This window comes from Bubalus kerabau, chromosome 20 (genome assembly GCF_029407905.1).
Source record: "Bubalus kerabau isolate K-KA32 ecotype Philippines breed swamp buffalo chromosome 20, PCC_UOA_SB_1v2, whole genome shotgun sequence".
Lineage (NCBI taxonomy): Eukaryota > Metazoa > Chordata > Mammalia > Artiodactyla > Bovidae > Bubalus > Bubalus kerabau.
The window spans coordinates 50,966,292-50,990,094 of record NC_073643.1 but is presented as its reverse complement, the minus strand read 5'-3'; the positions used below and the strand labels follow the sequence as shown (position 1 = coordinate 50,990,094).

At 42.4% G+C, this 23,803-nt stretch overlaps 1 protein-coding gene across 4 annotated transcripts in view; it reads left to right on the top strand.

The window, feature by feature from the left end:
• RAD54L2 (RAD54 like 2) overlaps positions 1–23,803 on the top strand; it is an 86,024-nt gene that overhangs the window by 17,690 nt on the left and 44,531 nt on the right. For 2 of the 4 annotated variants that reach the window (XM_055557023.1, XM_055557022.1), the window contains 2 exons: positions 6,851–6,956; positions 20,358–20,553. In XM_055557023.1, the coding sequence (XP_055412998.1) occupies positions 20,412–20,553 (142 nt within the window). In that variant the 5' untranslated portion in view covers positions 6,851–6,956; positions 20,358–20,411. The remainder of the gene's footprint in view (positions 1–6,850; positions 6,957–20,357; positions 20,554–23,803) is intronic. The other 2 variants (XM_055557021.1, XM_055557024.1) reach the window with 1 other exon arrangement.

The window sequence follows — 23,803 nt, the reverse complement described above, 5'->3', positions numbered from 1 at the left end:
CATCCCAGCTGTTGTTTCCAGAGTGGAACTCTCTGAAACCAGTTATATTTGTTTGGAGACCAGATAGCACATTTTATGGTGGAAGATGTTGCATACATTTTGGAAATGGGCCATTGGTTGCCTATATGAGAACCAACACACTGATGTGTATTGTACAGTCTCAGCTACCAAGGCTTCCCTGTGGGCTGGAGCTGAGATGAGGCTGTAGTGTTTTCATGAGAGACACTGTGAAAGAAGCTGCACATCTGCATAGGATTTGTTTGTGTTACGTTACTGAGTCCTTACCATGTTGTTGGGTCGCACACTGCACGAACGCTTCCAGCACCTGACATGTAGGTGTCATTACCCCAAATGAGGGAAAAGTAAATAATTCGCTCCAGTTAACTAGTCTCTCTGAGGTCTAAGAGTTCCCTCTCCGTGATAGCAGTGCTGATGGTAAAAGCAAGGCTGTTACTGCTTTTACATCTGGTCTCCAGTCTAGCTGGTGTCCGAGCAGGAGGTGACAGCGGCACCTTGGGCCCTGGAAACCTGGACGAGGTCTCGCGTGTCTTTTACTCTTTCACTGGGGCTTGAAGAACAGTACCCTACTAGCCCTTTACCTCCTAATAGTTCTCAAATCTGATCTTTCCTCTGTTTTTTTTGTATTTTTACTGGCTATTTACCGTCTCTTCATATTCCATTTTTTCTAGCAAATATTTCTTCCAGGCCATGTTTTGAGTGCTTACACTGTGCTAAAAACTGAACTGTGTAACTTCACAGTACACTTTACATTTATATTCATTCACCACCTTTTTAATAATCCTTGAAGGTAAGGAGTGCCTCTGTTTTTCGAGTGTGGAATCTATGGCCCCAAGAGATGAGTTGCCTAGGGTCACACTGAAAAATGAGTGGGATTTCAACTTGAAACTGCATATCCTATGCTTTTTTTTTTTTAACCTATGCTTTTATATTCTATATTCTATGGTGCAGAGTGATGTTTATAGTACACAGAGCTGTTCATCTTATTTTGGTCTTCTTGTAGGATAATAACCAGTCTCAACATAGGGTGTTCTATGATTTAGATCCTTTTGCATTTCCGAGTTTAGTTTTTACTCTTCCCCCATACTTCCGGCTTTATGCTCCAGTAATGCAGTCTTACTGGATTTGTTTGATTTCACATCTGCTTTTGTCTCTCACTTATTGTTCATACAGTCCCCTGTCTTTGAACTCTTCCCTCCTCTTCAGTCTTTATCTCCAGCATCCCCTCCCCTCCCCGCCCCACCCCGCCCCGCCCTGTGCGTGCTCGGTCGCTTCAGCCATGTCCGCTTCTTTCCAACCCTATGGACTGTAGCCCACCAGGCCCCTCTGTCTGTAGGATTCTTCAGGCAAGAACACTGGAGTGGGCTGCCACGCCTTCCTCCAAGAGGCCTTCCTGACCCAGGGATTGAATCCACATTGTTGGCAGGTGGTTCTTTACCACTAGTGCCACCTGGAAAGCCCTGCCTGCCCACATTACCTGACTGTCCAAATCTTTCTTCAGAACTCACTTTGGGCCTCATTCCTCTTAATGCTCGATCTGTCCTGACCTGTGTTTACTCCTTGTCTTTGTGTCCCCAGTAGATGATAGTTGTTTAATATGTTTTGGTTGAGCTGAGTAGAATTTTGGAAAATATCGCTGTCTGGAAAAAGATGTTCAGAGACCACCAAAGCTTCTTGTTGAGCTGTTTTGTCAATTTTAATAACTTAGCCTAAGGTTTTTCTGAATTTTGTCATTTGGATGTGTTAGAACTATCCTTGTGGAACCATCTTTTCCCTCCCTTTTCAAATTGGACCTCAATTGCTATTCACTCTTCTTTGTTAACTAGTACCCTGACTAGGAGGCTGAATCTTTAGATAATGGACTTGGTGGTCATATGGTGTACGCACTTTGCAAGTATTGGCTGTCAGTCATCATCACTTCTCTTCTTTCTCTGAAGCTTTATAGAACAGCCTGATTCTAGATTTCAGAGCCTCTTTTATGTCAGGGTACAGAGAATGTGCATCTTAGTAAAAGAACTTCTTGGTTTCTAAGTCATGTTTTTTGCATATCCCCACCCCCTGCCCCCTTGTGTTTATCAAAAATCAACAGTCAAGCAGTTCGAATGTAAAATACCATAGTTTTTGCTTCATCATTTTGCTGAGAAGACGTTATTGCATTCAAACTCTTTTCTGTGCATAAGCATTCAGTAGTATCTTTAGTGAATTTTAACTGATTGTTAAGTCTGCTGATAAAGAAAGTACTGACTTTTCCTGATATTGGAAAAGGCCCAGGTGTGGGAGGATTAGTTACTTGCTCGGTAGAATATCAGCTTGTCCTCTACAGATGATGATCCCTTTTTCTTCACTGAGGTTCCTCTCATGTAATTATCTAAATATGCTGTTGTTATTTTCAAATCTTCCTTAAGAGTCAATTACTTCCTGTTGTTTAGAGGCAACCCAGAGGAGACAACTTTTGGAAAGCAAAATTAAATAATCAATTCACCTACTGATGGGCTTTTTGGGGTTTGTGAGCTGGTTATAGCATCTTTATCCCAATGTTAATGTGTTGTATATATATATGAGCCTTCTGAAGTGTTTGAAACTGCTGCCAGAACCTGGTAAGAACTCAGGAAATCCACAAATCAGGAGTAGCTTCCCCAAAGCAGTGAAGCAATCTGTTTGCCTTACACAGGGAGCCGACAAATGCCCACTGTGGGCCACAATTAGCAGAATGAGGTAGATTTGGGGTCCTCCTTTCGATGTAACTGAGAGTGTGAGATTTGTTACCTAGGATGCCTAATCAAATACAGAGTGAGGAGTTGGAAATAGACGGAGTAGAGCAAAAGTGTAAGAGATGCTCTTGCAGTCCACCCTTTCCTTTAACCCTCTAATCAGATCAAATCAGTCGCTTAGTCGTGTCCGACTCTTTGCGACCCCATGAATTGCAGCACGCCCTCTAAAGAAGAGGCAATTTAATAATATTCAGTTCAGTTCAGTTCAGTTCAGTCACTCAGTCGTGTCTGACTCTTTGCGACCCCATGAATCGCAGCACGCCAGGCCTCCCTGTCCATCACCAACTCCTGGAGTTCACTCAGACTCATGTCCACCGAGTCAGTGATGCCATCCAGCCATCTCATCCTCTGTCGTCCCCTTCTCCTCCTGCCCCCAATCCCTCCCAGCATCAGAGTCTTTTCCAATGAGTCAACTCTTCGCATGAGGTGGCCAAAGTACTGGAGTTTTAGCTTTAGCATCATTCCTTCCAAAGAAATCCCAGGGCTGATCTCCTTCAGAATGGACTGGTTGGATCTGCTTGCAGTCCAAGGGACTCTCAAGAGTCTTCTCCAACACCACAGTTCAAAAGCATCAAGTCTTCGGCGCTCAGCCTTCTTCACAGTCCAACTCTCACATCCATACATGACCACAGGAAAAACCATAGCCTTGACTAGACGGACCTTAGTTGGCAAAGTAATGTCTCTGCTTTTGAATATGCTATCTAGGTTGGTCATAACTTTTCTTCCAAGGAGTAAGCGTCTTTTAATTTCATGGCTGCAATCACCTTCTGCAGTGATTTTGGAGCCCAGAAAAATAAAGTCTGACACTGTTTCCACTGTTTCCCCATCTATTTCAGTAAATCTAGTTATATGTGGCTTCTTGGGTAAACCAGATATAACCTGTTGAAGAAACTAGCCCAGATATGATGTTCTAAAGAGGGGGTGAAAAAGAGTTAATTAAAAGGGAGCAGTCACAGCTTTGTGGAGCATGTAGTGCATGTTATTTGTATGTTTATAATAGGATGCTGTTAGGAAACATGAGGATCGTGTGTTTGATTCCTTTTTACAAATCTGAATGAAGGAAGCTTTATTTCTTCCCATTTTGTTGATGATAATGGAGGGTGTAGGAGGCCTGAAGGCAGTGTCCAGAGAGGAGAACAAAGAGGACTTTTCCCTCCTGTCCAGCAGTCTCAGATGCTTTGGGAAGTCTACATAACTTGCCAGGATTGAGCTTCATGAACATGTATAAAGGTTGTGCTTCCTCAGGCTCAGGTTCTCTTCTGTTGAGATTCAGACCTTTTGTCTATAGAGTTGCTAAACACCCAGTGCCCATGGGCCCCACTTCTTTTGTTTTTGAGAAGAGGCTTTGAGGCAGCAGTACTATCAGTTTTCTGGGCAGGTAACTGGCCTACCCCAGGAATGGTCCCCTTGTCTGTCAGGCTACGGAGCAGAGGGGAGCCTTTGTCCTTCTGTTACATCCCTGCATGGGTGTTCTCTCTTCACAGTGCAGGTAGAGCTTTAGGAATCTGACCCTCTTGACTCTTGGCTTTTGTGAGTAGTCCCTCCTCTGTACTTTTGAATTATGAGCTCATGTTCAATAAGGCTTTATCTTGGTAGTCCTGGTTGAGGTATTTCCAAGAGATGTTATAAATTTACTTCTAGGCAATGCAGAAGCATCCCTTGCTTGGGACCACTGTAGTTTTGGTTAATTTCTAAGACCATGTAAGTAAGTAAGTATGTAAGTATGTATTTCAACCTCAGACTGGTTTGAGGGCAGACTCCTAGTTACAGACTCCCATTGGATATATTTTTTTCTCCCTGCGACCTAAATTGACACAAGATTTTATGTTGTCTTCTGTGTTGGTGGTTAGATTTTTTTTTTCCCCTAGACCACTCTTTCATGAGGGTATATATAGAGGTCTCAGTCCCTTCTTTTCAGCTTCTTTGAGCCCAGGCTGTTATTTCTGTGTCTCCCTGCTCCACCCCCTCCCCAGGATTGGTACCCTCCTCTTCACCTAGGACTGCTGTAGTGAGAGATCTCATGATATTTTGTGGTTTCAGTTTGCCTTTCATTGTTGGTTCTTGGGGATTTCTCTCACTTGTTTTGTAGGAATAGTTGTGCATGTAGAAAGGATGCTGATTATAATTTTCTCCATATTTCTAGATGTTTTGCAGTGAGAAAATTGCAGGATCTCCTCCACTGCCAAGGGGCCAAGCAGGACGTCCTCGTCCAGCTTGGTAGATGAGCTTTGCTCGTTGAGTTGCACTCTCACTGGTTTCCACCAGATGGTTTCTAGGGCTGTTGACCTGAAATCTTCCCTGGTGCAGTCCTGCGCTCGAGACTCTGGTGTTCCCAGTAGTCAAGCACTCACTCTCAGTTAATCATTTCTTCCTCAGATAATTTTATGGGCTTTTGCTGCAAAAGTGGAATCAGCAGGGAAGCTATAAAGTGGCACACTTAGTGTGGGTTTGTGTTCTTTCTGAAATTTGAAATGGAGTGCATTTCAGTTGTTGATCAAGATAACAGCAGCACTGATGGTATTGAAAACTGCGTAGGTTCTTTCCATCCTGTGTGAGTGGCATCTTTTAGAAGCCAAGTTCAGAATGTATAATTATTTTTAAAATGTCAACATTTTATTTACTCTAAAGAGTAAAATACAGCTTGTATTAATGTAATACTAGTATCAGGTCAAAAATCTAAGTAGAGGCCTGCCTCCTTTGTCTTATCCACACTGGTACAGAAATAATGACATGGGCTTCACTAAGAGCAGAACTACCTTAAACGGGGACTTTGCAATATGAAGAGGCCCCCCTGTCAGAATTGTTTGTTATGGAAGCCAGTGTTTTTATTTTTAGTTAGTGGAGAGATGATGAGGAGAGTGTGGAAATGGCTGTGATGTAGGGTGTTCAGTACTTTTCTCTGTTAGCATGGCCAAGTGGCAGCCTCTGACCCTGGGTTTAGAACGGTCTGCAGATGAGCCATTGACTGAGCTGGGCCTTTTGTTCAGCCTCACTGTTACGTAACAATGAGTTGCACTCCTTTTTCCTGTGTTTTGTGGTGAGCAGGAGAGAGAATTAGCTCCCTATCCTGTCATTTTTCTGTTAATCACGCCCCTTCTCTTTCAGGGGCATTTTCATTTTGGCTGCAGCACGGGGGCAATGTCCACTTGAGAATAGGTCACAAGAATATTTAATGACTGCTTGTTGACTGAATGACCAGAAGATTGGAACTTCATTCACCCTCTTTCCCAAATGCAGGCCTGGAAACCCTGTCCTTGAGATTTGGCAGTTGCCTTTAGGTGTTCCACTTTTATTCTTGTCTCTCAGTCACCTGGATTGTCCTTGGATGGTGGTGGCCAGCATTCTTCACTCTCAGTCACCTAGATTGTTCTTGGATGGTGGTGGCCAACTATTGTAAGTTGGCAGTTGGCATAGTGAGTGCTGATGAGGCGGAAGTTTGAGGTTTAATTCCAGGGTACAGCCTCACCCTGGTTTGAGAGAAACCATGCCACCCAGACTGTACTGTTAACTGGACGAAGGTAATGAGTGTCCTTGGGTACTCGATGTGTTTAGGGCAGATGTTTAACCTAATTAGGGGAGAAAAAGGTATCATAAATTTCCTGATGGGACAATAATGTCATTTTTCATTTTTGTATTAGGGATGTAATTTTAAATTATGATTAGGTTTGATTAGGTATTTGTTACTTATTCAAATGCTACAGACATCTTTGATGTCCAGAAATGACATTTTTGTTGTTTTTGTTTTGACTTCTTGCTCTACATCTAAATTTTTCTTTTCGAGGCATGTGTTTATATCACCCCCACAGTGCCTGGCACAGTGTCTTTATCATAGGCGATGCCTAAGCTTTGGCCTGAATGAATTGCTCTCCCTTCTGCTTTTCCCTTTGACCATTCTTTCTCCAAATAACTATCGGTCACTTTTTCCTTTAAAATATTTCCTTAAGCTTTGTTTCATTTTACCCTTTGCCCTTCATCCCCACTATCATGACAATATCTCCTCGCCATAATGTCACTATGTGAATTATTTTGTTCTCTTCATTATATCACCTCTCATTTGGTAGATTGAAGTTTGGTCTTGTCTCCATGGAATAGCATCTTTATCTGAAGAGTGACGGGAGGCACACAGGTCATCTTCCAGTCTCTGACACCTGGCCCTTCTTCCCAATGGTTAGTGTCCATTGTTTTCTGCTTACAGAAGTGAGGGTTTCTTGTGGGTTCTCTTCTTATTTGCAAAATCTATAGCCTGAGTTTGTCCAGACTCCATGTGCTTTTCCCCAGAGACATTATAGGAGTATTAATTTGAAAGAAGAAGCCTTTTTTCCTACTTTACTGTATTGGCTTTAGGCCAGATGCACACTTTCTTTCCCACTTACCTTTGCTAATATTTGGATGTCACTGGTTTCTTCAGTGTTTATGTCCAGTGTTAGACTAGAGAAGAGACTTACAGTGCAAATTTATTTAGGTTAATTCTGATTCAGTGGTGTGAATCTTAAACTACGTATTTTTACAGTGTTGCAGAGGGAGGGGGGTGTGTGTGTCTGTGTCTGTGTGTGTAAGAGCCTAAGAACTGGGCACATAACCTTGGCCATAAAGTACCAGTGAAACACGTAATTCAGATTGATTACATAAGTCTCCTTAGAAATAGTTCTGAACTGGGCCACCTCTACACAGAGGGAGGGCAAGCTAGCGCATCCAATTTCTACCTGCCTGTGGGGTGCTGTTTGTTTATGCCATTGATCAGCGCTAGAGCCTTCCAGGGGGAACCCAAGTGAGATTTGCCTCAGAGATAGTTCCAGTTGTTGGCTGGGCTCAGGGGAAGAGGGAGGGATGCCTGCCCCTCAGCGAGAGGACATACTGTCTGTCTGTTTGTGAGGATCCTAGGAGGCTAATTAGCCATTTTAACCCTAAGTTATTGTGTCTTAAAGGAAAGGAAATTTGTTACTAATTTTCTAATAGTTAGCTAGGTGATCTTGTCAAATCTATACTTTGAAATAAGATATTTTTGTATTTGTTAAGTGTTTAAATCTGGAGAACCAGGAATAGATGATTTTATTCCCTTCCTTGTTAACTGTCTTTTAGAAGGTTATTTGTTTACTTTTACCCCTAAATGCTTGATTGTCTATTTCCTAAAGACATTTTCTTCTGTAACCACAGAACAGTCCTCACAGTCAGGAAATAAAATACTGATACACTACTGTTATCTAATTCATAGTCCATATTCAGTTGCATCAACTGTTGTTCTCAGTACTGGCTCTTATAGCTGTTTTCTTCCCCAGGTCCAAGACCTAATCCAGGATTCCATGTTGCATGTAGTCTCCTTCAGTCTGAAACAGTCCTTAGGGAATTATTTTACGTATGTGGTGAGATGTACACAGTTGGTCCTAGGATGCTCTCAGTTCTCGAATTCTGATCTTGACTTCCCCGTGCACTCTAGAGAAAGGTGGTGCCACCTTCAGAGTACAGGGATTGTGTTTGAGTGGAACTCATTAGTGTAATTCAATTCTTCCACATTTTCATAGCTGTTAATAGGTTTGGTTGTCTTAAGTGGGTATGTTGGCCAAGGGAGGGAGATGTATCTAATAGACAGGTGATGGTTAGACTCTGTATGTATTTTTGTTTATTTTTCTGCATGCTTAGTAGTGTCCAGCTTTTTGCGACCCCATGGACTGTAGCCCACCAGGCTCCTCTATCCATGGGGAGTCTCCCAGCAAGAATACTGGAGTGGATTGCCATGCCCTCCTCCAGGGGATCTTCCCAACCTAGGGATCGAACCCAGGTCTCCCACATTGCAGGTGGATTCTTCACCGTCTAAGCTACCAGGGAAGCCCTTGTTTTTCTATGTGTATTTTAAATTGCTTAGGTCACTAAATGATCCTCCTTGGTTCCACTCATTTTTTCCTGATTCTCAGAATCAGTTTTTATTATTCAGTGAAAATGTGGAAAATGGTGTTGATAACAGATTTGGTTTTATCTATGGTTCTTTTTTTCCTTTGTTCTTTGAGGGGTGAACTCACTATGGATTCCCATTTTCAAATTCATGTATCATGTAATTACTAATCTAAGTCAACTGGGAAAGTGACATTTAGTTGTTTAAAGGTACAGGTTACCTGTTGCATTGCAGTAAATGCCATACTTTATTTTTGCACATGGGAAGTCAAGAAATAATGCATTTTTAAGTTTTCTGTTGTTCTTTGCAGATATAAGTTCTTGTGATTTGTCACTTATAAGTCTTTGTGACCCTGAGATGTTTCCCAGCACCAATAACCAATTCTCTGATTCTCTGGATCCCAACTTGGTGTTCAGCAGTTCAGTTTTCATGCTAACTACTCAGACTTAGTGTGGACTCTACAGGGTGAGGACGCAGTCCCACAGAACTGCCCCTGCTTCACATACCAGTCATAAATCCTTGACTGACTGACTATAAATCAGAGGTTCCTACGAGCCCCTCTTTAGGTTCAAAAATTAGCAAGAATGATTCATAGAACTCAAGACTATATGTATGTTTACTGGCGTATTGTAAAGGATACAACTCAAGAACAGCCAAATGGAAGTGAAGCGCAGGGCAAGGTTGGGGGGGAGGCGGGGGGTGTTGCTGTGTGTCAGTGCTCTTTCTAGGTGTCCCCCTTCCAGCACCTCGGTGTGTTCACTGACCCAGAAGCCCTAGAATTTCATCTCTAGCTCCCTGCCCCCATCTTGGAGCTTGGTGGGTGAGGCTGAAAGTTTGGTCATTTGGTCTTACTGCTGGCCAGTCCCATCCTGAGGCTTTCTAGGGATCCCACTCTAGAAATTCACTAACCTAAATTCAGGGCTGGTCAAAAGGGGGCTTGGTATGAATAACAAAAGACACTCCTGTCACTCAGAAAATCCCAAAGGTTTTGGGAGCTCTGTGCTGGGAACCAGGGGCAAAGACCAAATGTATTTTTGTATTGTTGCATAGGCACCGTAAGGTGTCTACCCCTGACTAGCATTACCGTTCATTTTAGAACTGTGAGAAGTGGAACCAGAAGAGTTTACCTATGTCATTATGGAGCTAAGTGCACAGAGTGCCCATGTCACTGACAAAGCCAAAGTGTAAAAACTTGAGTAGCTATAGAAATACAATTTGTGAGTACATAACACAAAATAATAGTCATGCATTAGAAATTTTATTTATAGTAGATACCAATTTCGGAAAAACCGTAGTATACAGCCTGTATAAGAGGTAGGTATAACTTTTTAAAAATAAATGATTATTGAAAATCTAAAGTGATCAATATCAATTCAGAAAATTAGTGGCTATATTCAGGTAAGGGTCCCTGCTGTAGTCTTATTTGTAAAAGCTCTGATTTGTTGACATGCTACTTGGATAGAGCTTTTCAGGATTGTGTCTGGTGGGTAGATTGACTAGATACAGAGATGTCTTTACCAGAATTTATGCTGAATGTTTGAAGGCCTGTGAGGGGTGAATGAACCATCCCTCACTCTGCACAGCTTATGCTTGTCTGGGTTTGAAGTACCCAGACTGAGCTCTGTAGCTTCATGATAGATTTCTTAGAAAGGGAGGGGTCTTAGGAGAGGGGGTGGTCTCAGAGGACTCAGGGAAGAGGCTGGTGAGAGGAGTGGAGGCAGTTGTGGTGGGACATCAAGCATGATTTGGCTTCTCTCCAAGCCTCTTCAGTCTCACCATCCAGTAGATAAACCTGACTTGCTTTTAGGTTGAGCTGAACTGGGCTGGCTTGGGCTCCAGGGAGCCTGGGGTGAGTGGGCCATCCGTGCCCCTGCCAAGTTGGTCCTTATCTCTGAAATCCCTGTTTTAAGAAGTTAGAGCTGTGTGGAAAGAGATACAGGGCTCACAAGTTGAATGGTAACATATTTAGCCAGAATTGCATTTATTCTTGCCTCATCCCCTGCATTTAGAGATCCAGGGATCTTAACTTTTTTTTTTTCCACCCTCAGATTACACAGATCTGATGTTAACATATGTGGAGTGCGTGTGTGTGAGAGAGGGACTTTTTTTCAGAACCTACATTTCTCTGGGGGAGCAGTGTCTATGTCACAGCGGCTTCTCATAGCCAAATCTGTCATCCCTGTTTTAGCTCCAGTCTTCCCAGCTCAATTGTTTATTCTCTTTCTCTCTCTCTCTCTCCCCCTCCCTTCCCCCTTCCCTCTTTTCACACCCCCCCCTCCCCCGCTCTCCCCACCCCCACTCCATGGAGAATGAAATGAATCTTTCATTTGCTCCCATCTGCAGTGGCCTTCTAGGGCTTTAACTCCTACTTCTTCAAAACTTCTGGGACTGACTCTTGCAGGGATGTGCTTCTCAGTTAACTTTTTGGGTGAAGGGCATAAGCCAAGGGGAATTTACGAGGAGGGCAGTGTACCTCAGCCCTTGGCTATTTTAAAGGGAGTGTGGATAGCAGAGATTCAGTGGTAAAAGTGAAAATTTGACTTTGCAAATGTAGCATTGGTCTCTCCTGGTGGCTCAGCAGTAAAGAATCCACCTGCGATGCAGGAGACTTGTAGGAGACACAGGTTTGATCCCTGGGTCAGGAACATCCTCATGAGTAGGAAATGGCAACTCACTCTTGTTTTCTTACCTGGGATATCCTATGGACAGAGGAGCCTGATGTGCTGCAGTCCATGGGGCCGCAAAACAGTCAGACACAATGAAACGACTAAGCAACAGGGTAGTATTAACTTCGGTTACTAAGGAAATTTGCCCTTGATGATTAATTATATTTATAAAATAACCTGTGTGTATCATTTTTATATATCAGATTAATTTTTGGTTTTTATTTAAATATTATGGAAGATTTTATAATGTTCATGTAATGTGGTTCTCTGCATGTTATGTTTTTCCTTAAAGCCAATTTTTCTCTTTGTGATACCTGAAAATGAGGGGGGGAAGACCACAGATCTTAGAGTTTTGTTGTATTAGAATAGCAGGTCTCAAACTATTTGCTCTTATGATCCTTTTATATTCTTAAAAATTATTAAAGACCCCAGAGTGCTTTAACTGGTCTATATTTGTTGTATTAGAAATGAAAGCTGAGAAATTAATATATTTTATATTCATTTCTGAGAATTAATATATTTTATATTAATTCATTCTAAAATAATTGTATATTAACATAAATAATCTTTTAAATGAAAAATAGCTATTTTCCAAAACAAAGAAATTAGAAGAATAGAATTGTTTTACATGTTCAAAAATTTAAAATGTCTGGTTGAATTGAGACAGCTGGGTTCTCAGATCTGGTTCTGCATCTGTTCTGTTGCGACTGACTGTTTTGTTGTTGACTTTTTATATTGTTGAAGTACATGAAGAATGTAGTTGGAAAAGACAGGTTTGTTTTAACGTTCTTTTCATATAATTGTGGGTATTCGTTGGTATTATACCAAAACTCTGGTAGCTTCTTCAAGGTTAATTGTAAAAGAGAGCTTGAAACCGTATTAAGGAACTTTTTGTATTCTGTTTCATTGAAATCCATTGGTCTGTCTTGCACTTTGAATGGCTGTTTAACCCATGCAGGAATTTGGCTTTTTAAAAGGGTCTCAAGGTCCGGACCCTCAGGGGTTCCAGGACCACCCTTTAAGAACTGCTATCTTAGAATCTGGAAGGGGTCTTAAAGATGAACTCAGGCCCATCTCTCTTCTCTCTGAAGTAAGAGGGGTTATGGAAGAAGCTCTGGGAGAACATTTGGTAATGCAGCTAGTTGCCCACGAGCTGTGGCTAGCCTTTAGGCCTCTTTACACGTGGCTTCAGCGCCTCTGTTGGGCTTGGTGCTGGCCTCACTTGCTTTGCCTTTTGGGAGAGTTGTCTTCTGTGGCCCAGCTCCTTGGAGGCCTGGGTATGTTTGTTCATCTTTCTTTCTTTATTTGGTCTTAGTTGCTGAAAGTCTCATTTGAGTTCCGAAAAACATATTTTGATCTCTGTCAGTTTAGCTTCTGTGACTGCTTATGTGTATTTAATATGTGTTAAAGTAACTGAAAGATAAACAAAAGGCATTTGGGCTGCATGGAATTTTGAAGTAACACGTTAGATTTTCATCTTGCACAGGAAAAGTGTTTTGAAATAACTTTAAAGATACACAGTCAATCTCTCACCGCAGATTGAAGAATCTTGTAATAGATATCCAGGAAGTTCTATATATGAACTGAACTCTCTTCTCCTTTTCTTTGATTCTTTGACTAATAGGTTTCTTTGAAGGGCTGTTGCTTCAAGTTTTGGGCTGAATGTTTGCTTGCTCTGAAAACTTCCCTCCCCTTGTATGTTAGTGTAAATGCATGGTTTTGTTTATATTCTTAATGGAGAAAAGATGTGAGTGGTACTTGCTGTTAAATTGCTTCAAGAGCACTTGAGGAAATTTAATATTACTCAAGGTCACCAAAATTAATGAGGATATGGCAGTTGGGAATGGATTCTTTTATATCAAAGGCAAGATCAGGATGCTGCTGGACCACTAAGACGTCTCTGGAATTTCACCGGCTGCCCGGTGAAGCCTTGTGTGTTTGCAGTTTTCAGTGTGGACTCTCCAGGCATGGTCAGCTTTGTGAACAAAGGCTGTGTGTGTGTGTGTGTGTGTATTTCCTTCTGTGTATCTCCCCGCCAAGGGTGTGTCTGAGGGCTGTGCCCACACAATTAATTCCACTGATTCTTGGTCAGGCAGCACTTTACAGACAGGTGTCCTTGTCTTTGAATTTAGCAGGGCAGAAAACTCTCTTCCTTCACTCTCACGGTTGCTGGGAGAGGCTCACTGGGATTGGCTGTGTGTTTCTTAATAATTATAGCCTCCTTTTAGCAAATCCAATATGATGATGTTGTTCAGTCACTCAGTCATGCCCGACTCTTTGTGACTCCATAGACGGTAGCGTGCCAGGCTTCCATGTCCTTCACTATCTCCTGGAGTTTGCTCAGACTCACGTCCATTGAGTCAGTGGTGTCATCTAAGCATCTCATCCTCTGCTGCCTTCTTCCTTTGCCTTCAGTCTTTCCCAGCATCAGGGTCTTTTCCAATGAGTCAGCTCTTTGCCTCAGGTGGCCAAAGTATTGGAGCTTCAGCTTCAACATCATTCCTTCCAATGAATATTCAGGGTTGATACCTTTTAGGTTTGACTGGTTTGATCTCCTTAATGTCCAAGGGACTTTCAAAAGTCTTCTCCAACACCACAGTTCAAAAGTAAACCCAATATATTAAACTATAAAGGTTAACATATTATTTAGGGATTGAATATTCACTTATCAGAGTGGTTCTGTTTGGAGTTCCTTTAAATAGCTAGTTCTCCAGTTTCATTAAAATAGAATTTGATTCCCAGAATTTGCTCTGTAGGAATACAGGTCATTTTTAAGGTGTAGCAACACTCAAGTCACTCTCCTAGTATGTCTGTGTCTTAGAAGCAGACCTCCTCTTCACTGAAGATTGAAGCAGTGTCTCATGGGATGAGGAGCAAATGGGGAAATGCATTTTTTTCCTTATCAACTTTTTTCTTATGTCTGTTTTCCATTGTATATATGTACCAGAGCTGCTTTATCCATTCATCTGTCGATGGACATCTAGGTTCCATGGTCTGGGTACTGTAGTAGTGCTGCAGTGAGCATTGGGGTACACATGTCTTTTTCAGTTTTGGTTTCCTCAGGGTATATGCCTAGTAGCGTGGTTGCTGGGTCATACGGTGGTTTTATTCCTAGTTTTTTAAGGAATATCCATACCATCTTTCATAGTGGCTGTATCAATTTACATTCCCTACTGGCAATGCAAGAGGGTTCCCTTTTCTCCACACCCTCTCCAGCATTTATTGTTTGTAGACTTTTTGATGATCACCCTTCTAACTGGTGTGAGGTGGTATCTCATGGTAGTTTTGATTTGCATTTCTCTAATAATGAGCACTGTTGAGCATTTTTTCATGTGTTTTTTAACCATCTGTATGTCTTCTTCGGAGAAATGTCTTTTTAGGTCTCTTCCCACTTTTTCTTGGATTGTTTGTTTTTTGTGGTATTGAGTTGTATGAGCTGCTTGTATATTTTGGAAATCAATTCTTTGTCAGTTGTTTCACTTGCTGTTATTCACTTGCTATTATTTTCTCCCATTCTGAGGGTTGTCTTTTCACCTTGCTTGTAGTTTCCTTTGCTGTACAAAAGCTTTTAACTAGATCCCACTTATTTATTTTTGTTTTTATTTCCATTACTCTAAGAGATGGGTCATAGAAGATCTTGCTTTGATTTATGTTGAGTGTTCTGCCTATGTTTTCCTCTAAGAGTCTTATAGTTTCTGGTCTTAAATTTAGGTCTTTAATCCATTTTGAGTGTATCTTTGTGTATGACATCAGGAAGTGTTCTAATTTCATTCTGTCCAGTTTTTCCAGCACCACTTATTGAAGAGGCTGTCTTTGCCCCATATATACTCTTGCCTAAGGTACCCATAGGTGTGTGGGTTTTTCTTGCCTATCTTGTTCCATTGGTCTGTATTTCTGTTTTTGTGCCAGTACCATGCTGTCTTGATGACTGTAGCTTTGTAGTATTGTCTGAAGTCAGGAAAGTTGATTCCTCCAGCTCCATTCTTCTTTCTCAAGACTTCGTTGGCTATCTGGGGTCTTTTGTGTTTCCATATGAATTGTGAATTTTTTTATTCTGAAAAAGTAAAAGTGAGTCTTCCCTGGTGGCTCAGAGGGTAAAGCATCTGCCTGCAATGTGGGAGACCTTGGTTTGATCCCTGGGTCGGGAAGATCCCCTGGAGAAGGAAATGGCAACCCACTCTACTCTTCTTGCCTGGAGAATCCCATGGACAGAGGAGCCTGGTAGGCTGTAGTCCAGGGGGTTGCAAAGAGTTGGACGCGAGTGACTTCACTTTCACTTTTGCATTGAATCTGTAGATTGCATTTGGTAGTATAGTCATTTTCACAATATTGATTTTCCTGCCCAGGAACATGGACTATCTTATCTGTTTATGTCATCTTTGATTTCTTTCATCAGTGTCTTATAATTTTTCATATACAGGTCTTCTGTCTCCTTAGGTAGGTTTATTCCTAGATATTTTATTCTTTCTGTTGCCTTGGTGAATGGTATTGATTCCTTAATTTCTCTTTCTGGTTTTTCATTGATAATATATAGGAATGCAGTGATTTCTGTGTATTGACCTTGTATCCCATGACTTTGCTAAATTCACTGATTAGCTCTAGTAATTTTCTGAGTTTCTTTTGGGTTTTTTATGTATAGTATCATGTCATCTGCAAACAGTGAGAGTTTTACTTTTTCTTTTCCAATCTGAAATTCCTTTTATTTCTTTTTCTTCTCTAATTGCCGTAGCTAGGACTTCCAAAACTATGTTGAATAATAGTGGTGAGAATGGACACCCTTGTCTTGTTCCTGAACTTAGAGGGAATGCTCTTAGTTTTTCACCATTGAGAATAATGTTTTCTGTGGGCTGATCATATATGGCCTTTACTGTTTTAAGGTAGGTTCTTTCTATGCCCATTTTTTGAAGCATTTTTATCATAAATGGGTGTTGAATTTTGTCAAAGGTTTTTTCTACATCTGTTGAGATCATATGGTTATTTTTCAGTTTGTTAATATGGTGTATCACATTGATTGATTTGTGTATAGTGAAGAATACTTGCATCCCTGGAATAAACCTGACTTGATCATGGTATATGAGCTTTTTAATGTGTTGTTGAATTCTGTTTGCTAGAATATTGTTGAGGATTTTTGCATCTATATTCATCAGTAATACTGGTCTGTAATTTTCTTTTTTGTGTGTTGTCTTTGCCTGGTTTTGGTATCAGGGTAATTGTGGCCTCGTAGAATGACTTTGGAATTGTTTGGAAGGCGGATTCTTAACCATAGGCCCAGGCCTGCCAGGAAAGTCCCCAAGAGCTAATTTTTAAAATCAGGGCTGCCTTCCCTGTGTTCTGAAAGGCTATGCCCACATGGAAGTGTGTGTGTCAGGGCAGAGCCCCTTAGAGACAAAGTGCAGTTGACTGTGCTGCTGCCTGTGGGATCAGCTTTTCCTCTGCCATTTTCCCTTTGTTGCTTTTTTGAAGGTGATCAGTAACAGCCAAACCTCCCCCTTAAGTAGTTAGTGTGGCTCTGAAGAGCTGAGAAAAGAATTCATTGTGTCGTCTTTGTAAAGGAATTTAGTGGCCTGTAGAAGGGAGGGACAGAGAAGGCAATGGCACCCCACACCAGTACTCATGCCTGGAAAATCCCAGAGTCGGACACCACCGAGCGGCTTCACTTTCACTTTTCACTTTCATGCATTGGAGAAGGAAATGGCAACCCACTCCAGTGTTCTTGCCTGGAGAATCCCAGGGACGGTGGAGCCTGGTGGGCTGCCGTCTATGGGGTCGCACAGAGTCGGACATGACTGAAAGCGACTTAGCAGCAGCAGCAGATGGGAGGGAAAGAGAAAAACCAAATTTGGTGGGACTTAAGAAAGCCATTCGGAGAAGGCAATGATACCCCACTCCAGTACTCTTGGTTGGAAAATCCCATGGATGGAGGAGCCTGGTGGGCTGCAGTTCATGGGATCGCTGGGAGTCAGACACAACTGAGCGACTTCACTTTCATTTTTCACTTTCATGCACTGGAGAAGGAAATGGCAACCCAGTCCAGTGTTCTTTCCTGGAGAATCCCAGGGACGGTGGAGCCTGGTGGGCTGCCGTCTATGGGGTCGCACAGAGTTGGACACGATTGAAGCGACTTAGTAGCAGCAGCAGCAACAAGAAAGCCATTACTTTCCAGTTTCTTCTCTGATATGGGCATCTGATGGCCTGGGTACTATTTTAAAAGTGTCTTCTTTTTTAAAACAGTTTTAAGAAGGGGGCTGGACCAATGTCTTTCGTAGTCTTAACAACGTATGTGGTGGTTGAATGTTTAATTGATGTTTGCTTCTGTCTGTCAGGAGCTTGGGGCTGAGATGGTTTTAAAGATGTTTGTTAACTGGGTTTGCAGGTAGCTTTTCATTGTTATTGCTAACCTCTAAGTGATTGTCATTTTTCCATCACCACACAATTTCTTCTGTAAAATGCCAGAAATTCAGATTACCTAAAGGTACCTGCTGATTAAAAATTGTTCTCTAAAAGCCACTCCATAATCAGCCAGGCACACAGCAAAATAACTTACTCAAGCAGTGTAGAATGAAACGGGGTTTATGCTGATTATGAACGTTGACTTCCAAACAGAGTAGTTGCTAATGAATTATCATTATACTAATATTCAGAAATAAATTTCACTTCTAAACCTGCTGATATTTGATTGGTTTACTACTTCCTTTTTAAAACCTAATGAACTAAAGACATAGATTTCCCTCAGAGACTTGGAATTTGCATTGTCAGTGAATGGTAGCTCAGCATTAGTTATATTAATGTGTATTTGTGGGTCACTTTTCTTCCCTGTACTTTAATGCCCTTTGTAAATGTTTTTGCAAGTGTGTTATTAATGCAAAAATTTGAATTCTATTACTAAACCATCCACAGCTGCTCTTTGCTTTTGTTGTCTTCAGAGGCTAAGTATGTGACCCGTCAGGATGCACATGCTCATTATTCCTGTGCTTTTTAACTGAGCAGTCTTAAATTCTGGTTTTCCAAAATTCTAAAGGATCAGTTTGCTTTGTTTTGTTTCTGTTTCTATTCGGGAGACCATAGAAGTTCTGTTTCAAATTGTGTCTGAACTTTAAGAGATTCCAGGTCTAGAATAGTATTTGTGTTGAATAATTAAGATACTTGTGTTTCTTTTTTTTTTTTTTTAATTTTGGGAAGTGGGAAGAATTTTAGGATGACCCGTTCTGGATGTGGTTGTCTACAGCTGTTTGTCTTATGAAAGATTATTTATCTTTGTTCCCCTCTTCCCCACATTTTGTAATAAAAAATTTGAAATATATCAAAAAATGGAAAGAACTGGTGAATCTTCACATTAATATTTTGTTGTATTTGCTGTATCACAAAACAGCTAGTTTTCTCTTTATCCTGTTTTTTTCTTTTCACTCAAGAAGAAAGGACTTTTGCTAATAGTAAAATGGAGAGAGAGGTGGACAAACACGCGCAATGCCCGACACATACTAAATATAATAGAGCAAGCAGATTGGCCCGAGAGCGTGAATGTGAATAGGAATGATTTGAGTAGGGCTTGCTTCTAGCTCTAGGATACAAAGAAACAGTTCCCAGCTAAATCCACTGGGGGCTTACTGTTGGGTCAGGAGGTGAGAAACCAAAGAAGGCAAACACTTTGCCAAGTAACTCATATGAAGCCTTCAATGAAGGTCAGCCTGGTCAGCGTGGCTGCTGGAGTTCAGAAGAGGGAACGTGATCCCAGAAGACTGGGGCAGTGGACAAAGGCTTCTTGGAAGAAATGGAGCTGGACCTGAGCCACGAGCTAGGGCAGAGCCTGAGAGCTGAGCTGTGGGCGCGGGCGTTCTGAGGCTCCCTACCTACTCTGGAGGAGTGACAGTGTGATGAGTAGTCAGTTGTCTCTAAGCATTTTATTCAGGTGATGGGAGAATGAACCATCTTCCTTGTCGTGCTCCAAGATAGGGCCTACTCCTTATTCCCTGAGCACTCCCAGTTCCTCCAGGACCTCGCCTTTGCTGCTCACTCTGCCTACGCACAGTCCCTCCAGATGTGTGTGTGGCTCTCTGTTCCTTCTGGCCTCTGCTCAGTGAGAACTTTCCCCATTCCCCATTCCCCACCCTCAGCCCCGCCACACTATATAAGATAACAGCTTCTGGCACACACCACTTTCTGACATACATTTCTCTACTTTGTACTGTGTCCCCAAAGCCTGAGTGCCTGCGATTATATACGCATGTATATATATCTACAGAGATGTAAAGAGTTGGTGCTCAGTTCAGTTCAGTTCAGTTGCTCAGTCGTATCCGACTCTTTGCGACCCCATGAACCACAGCACGCCAGGCCTCCCTGTCCATCACCAACTCCTGGAGTTTACCCAAACTCATGTCCATTGAGTTGGTGATGCCATCCAACCATCTCATCCTCTGTTGTCCCCTTCTCCCTCTGCCCTCAATCTTTCCCAGCATCAGGGTCTTTTCAGATGAGTCAGCTCTTCGAATCAGATGGCCAAAGTATTGAAGTTTCAGCTTCAGCATCAGTCCTTCCAGTGAACATTCAGGACTGATTTCCTTTAGGATGGACTGGTTGGATCTCCTTGCAGTCCAGGGGACTCTCAAGAGTCTTCTCCAACACCACAGTTCAAAAGCATCAATTCTTTGGCACTCAGCTTTCTTTATAGTCCAACTCTCACATCCATACATGACTACTGGAAAAACCATAGCCTTGACTTGGTGCTTAGGAAGCAGTTAATGCATGAAGGAATGAACCAATGGAGATTCTGAAGTGTATAGGGTGTTTGGACAAGAAAATACCTTAAAGGGACCAAACAAGCAGGTAAGAGAGGTTTGAGCTGGGCAGAGTCACCACAATATGTCTTAGGGCCAGTGTCCTTGTGGGAAAGGTTGAGATTTTAGGTATGCTTAGCTCCATACCTAGCCAGGGTATTCATCCTTGACATTTTCTCTTTGAAAAATGTGTGTTCCTAAGTGAAGCCTTTAGTGATTCTCTTGCCTCTTGTCCTCCTCCCAGGACCCCTGCAGTGGACCATGAGACGGTAATGTCCACTGAGGACCTCTGGGAGCCATGTCAGACGAATCCGCCTCAGGGAGCGATCCAGACCTGGACCCAGACGTGGAGCTGGAGGATGCGGAAGAGGAGGAGGAGGAGGAGGAGGAGGTGGCAGTGGAGGAGCATGGCAGGGATGATGGAGAAGACCTGCTGGATGGTGAGTGGCTCTCGTGAGCAACAGAGGTTGCTTCCCTTTCCTCTATTAAAATTTTTGCTGAGACTGCTTGGTGTTTATGGTTGGATTTCTCAGGTCATCCATCGTGAGAAGGCAAAGTCTAAAACACTGTGACAGTGAACCCATATGCTCTTCCCCAGGAAATGAATTGTTCCTCTGTGTAAGCTTCACTGTGGTGCTGAAGGGACCTTTAGCCCGCACCTCGTCTTTGGCCATGTGCACACTTAGGTCCACACATTTGAGAGTGGAGCATACTTGTTCAAGTCGTGGAGCGAGTCAGTGGCAGAGTTCCTGTGGTGAGCCTTTGTGGTCTGGTGACCACAGACCCATCAGGGGATAACTGTGAGTGGCCTGTGAGTTTCCTCAGTTACATTCACAATTCTGCTTCTGTGAACATGAGGACGTTATTTGGGGAGAGGTTCTTAGATGGGTTCACAACTCCAGAAAGCTTACCCTGTCTCCTGCAGTGCTGGTCTGCCTCTCAGCCACTTCAGGCAACTATAGATTGCTCCAGTGGGGAGAGAACTGCCCCTGTGTAGCTGCTATAGACCCCTGCTGGACTCCTGTTTGGTTTGCTTGGCTCACCCTTTCTTTATTCCCAACTTTTTTTTTTTTTTTTTGGTTACCAAGCAGATATTTATTGTTTACATACTGAGTTTTATTTTCATGACCACAGGCTTTTGGTTTTTATCCCTCATTTGCCTCATATCCAACAGATCGTGAGGATTGCCATTGTGCCATGGCCAGCAATAGACAAATATCCGAGACCCGCTGCTCCCACAGTCCACCACGATGCCATAGTTCACTCTGGGGTTTTTGGTGTCTGTAGCTTCAATGTCAGTAACTCATGCCAAGTACCTTTGAAACTTCTTGTCTTTGGAGAGCCGTCCATACTTATTTTGCATTATGACAACAGAAAAGTATAAAAGTGAGACAGCAGCAGCCAGAAGGCTGATGATGATAATTTGGTGTAAGTTGGTGTTCAGAATTCGGGGACACCCCACTGGAGAGATGCTGAAATGCCAGGAAGCAGGAAAAAGACAGGAGATGCCAATCCTCCCCATGCTGATGGGTCAGAGGTCAGGCAAGGCTCTGGGAATCAGTCTTCACACACCATCACTGCAGTCCTCCTGGCGTTAGAGCCCTCCTATTCTGCTCGGCTATATCCGACTCGGAGGCCAGGGCTCCTGGGAGTGCCGGCAACACCGACACGACTTCCCCAGGGCGGCAGGGTCGGGGGGGTAGCTTCCCAGGAGCTCCGCTCCTTTCCAGTAGCAGGCCCCCCACTCTGACACCCGAGTCACATCACCGGGAGCGCCTATTCCCAACTTGTTGAAGTGGCATTAGACTTTTTCTTTCATCATTAGTCTAGCGTTAGGTCATCTGACCAGCTTCTCAATTAATTCTAGCCTTTCATGGCACAGGATTTAGTCGTTTGTAAGCTTCCTGTTATCCTAGGAATAAAATTTGCCTTTTTATAACACACCAGTATTCAGTTTTATACCTGAAATTGCGGTAGATTGTCATTCCTTGGACCTGCTGGAGCCTGGTGAAGATGCACTCCTGTCATCCTCCAGATTCCAGGAGAATAAACATCTCTCCTTTTTCTTTGTTGGTGTTAATGTCTTTAGTTCTCAATCATCCTAACAGCTGCCATACAGTTCAGGGACCAATTTTCTTTCACGTAAACTATCGAGAAGTCTCTGCCTCATTTCCAGTTTACTTCTGGCAGGCGAATTACCATTTTACTCCCTGCCCTCACCCGGACGGCATCGTTTGCTATCCACTGCTAGCCTGTCCACTGGAGCCTCCCCACCACTAGTTTTATAGTTCCTGTCCATAAAGTAGAATGAGGAGCAATAATGGAAGATAGTGATGTATGGGTATCCCATTAGACTGTTTTGCTTGCCTCTCATGGTTCTTAAGATGGCGTTAGAATCCCTAGGTATCTGCATCATTTTTTGCTTTTATATCATTTGGTTTCTCAAAATTATGTTTGCAGGCACCTCTAGAACTCTCATCAGGTTTAGACTGGGTTTTAGATGCTGTGGGTGACTATAATGGATATATACACACTGTTTTCCCCCTTGGCTTCTTGGATTCCTTTTCTCCTGGTCAGATTCTTAATTATTCAAAAATTGTATGGTATAAATTTGAGAACTTTACTATTTTTTATTTAAAAGGGGCAAGAATTTGTGATTTGTCTCAGAATAATGTACTTATTGTATTGGAGTTTTTGAAAAAGAAAATGTATTTATTGATGAAATAACTTTTTAAAATTTTGAAATGATTTCCTTTTATTGCTTATGAATTTCAGAGTGAGTAAGAAAAAGTTTCCATAGGTACTGTCTCCTGTGGCCCCGTTAGGGTATCTTACTTCTTGGAATTTGATTCAAGTGCTTTTTTTTTTTTTTTTTTTAATTTTTGTTTTGTATTGGGGTACAGCCGATTAACAATGTTGTGATAGTTTAAAGTGAACATGGAAGGGACCCAGCCATACATATACATGTATCCATTTTCCCCCAAACCCCTCTCCCATCCAGGCTGCCACATACAATTGAGCCGAGTTCCTCACAAGCACAATTTTTATGTTTCACTGTAGTGTTAGAACACTACAGCCCTACCCTCCCACCCCCTACCCCTGCTCCCCCGAAATAAAAATGACTTCTGCTACTTGTGGCATCTCTGCCTCTGTTTCAGTTCTTACAGCTTTTCTGGTCCTGTCTTGAGGACCCGAACATCTTGAACACTGTGCAGATGTGCTGAAACATCCAAGACCTGCTTATTTTCTTCAGTCTTGCCTTTGCTGCCTTGGTTTGCTGGTTATCTATCCTGCAGTTCTAATGGGCAGAGCAGCCAGCTGTTCTAAAATTAGGAATAGCTATGAATAGTCTAGTCTTAGCTGGTGTAGTGTGATGTGGCCCTTTTGTTTTCTTAGAACAGTTTTTCTCAACCTGGGTTGATTTTACCTCCCAGGGGACAGGTTACAAAATCTGAAGACATTTTTGGTTGTCACGACTCCTGGGAGTGGGGGAGGAATGCCACTGGCCTCTTGTGGGTAGAAATAAGCCATCCTGCTGACCATCCTGCACTGCATAGAGCAGCTCCCTGCCACACTGTTATCTGGCCCCAAATGCCAATAGTGCTGCAGCTGAGATACCCTTTCAGAAAGGAAACTGTTACTACAGCCCTTTCTATTTGAAGTGTTTCACTTTGACAGTGCTTCCTTATA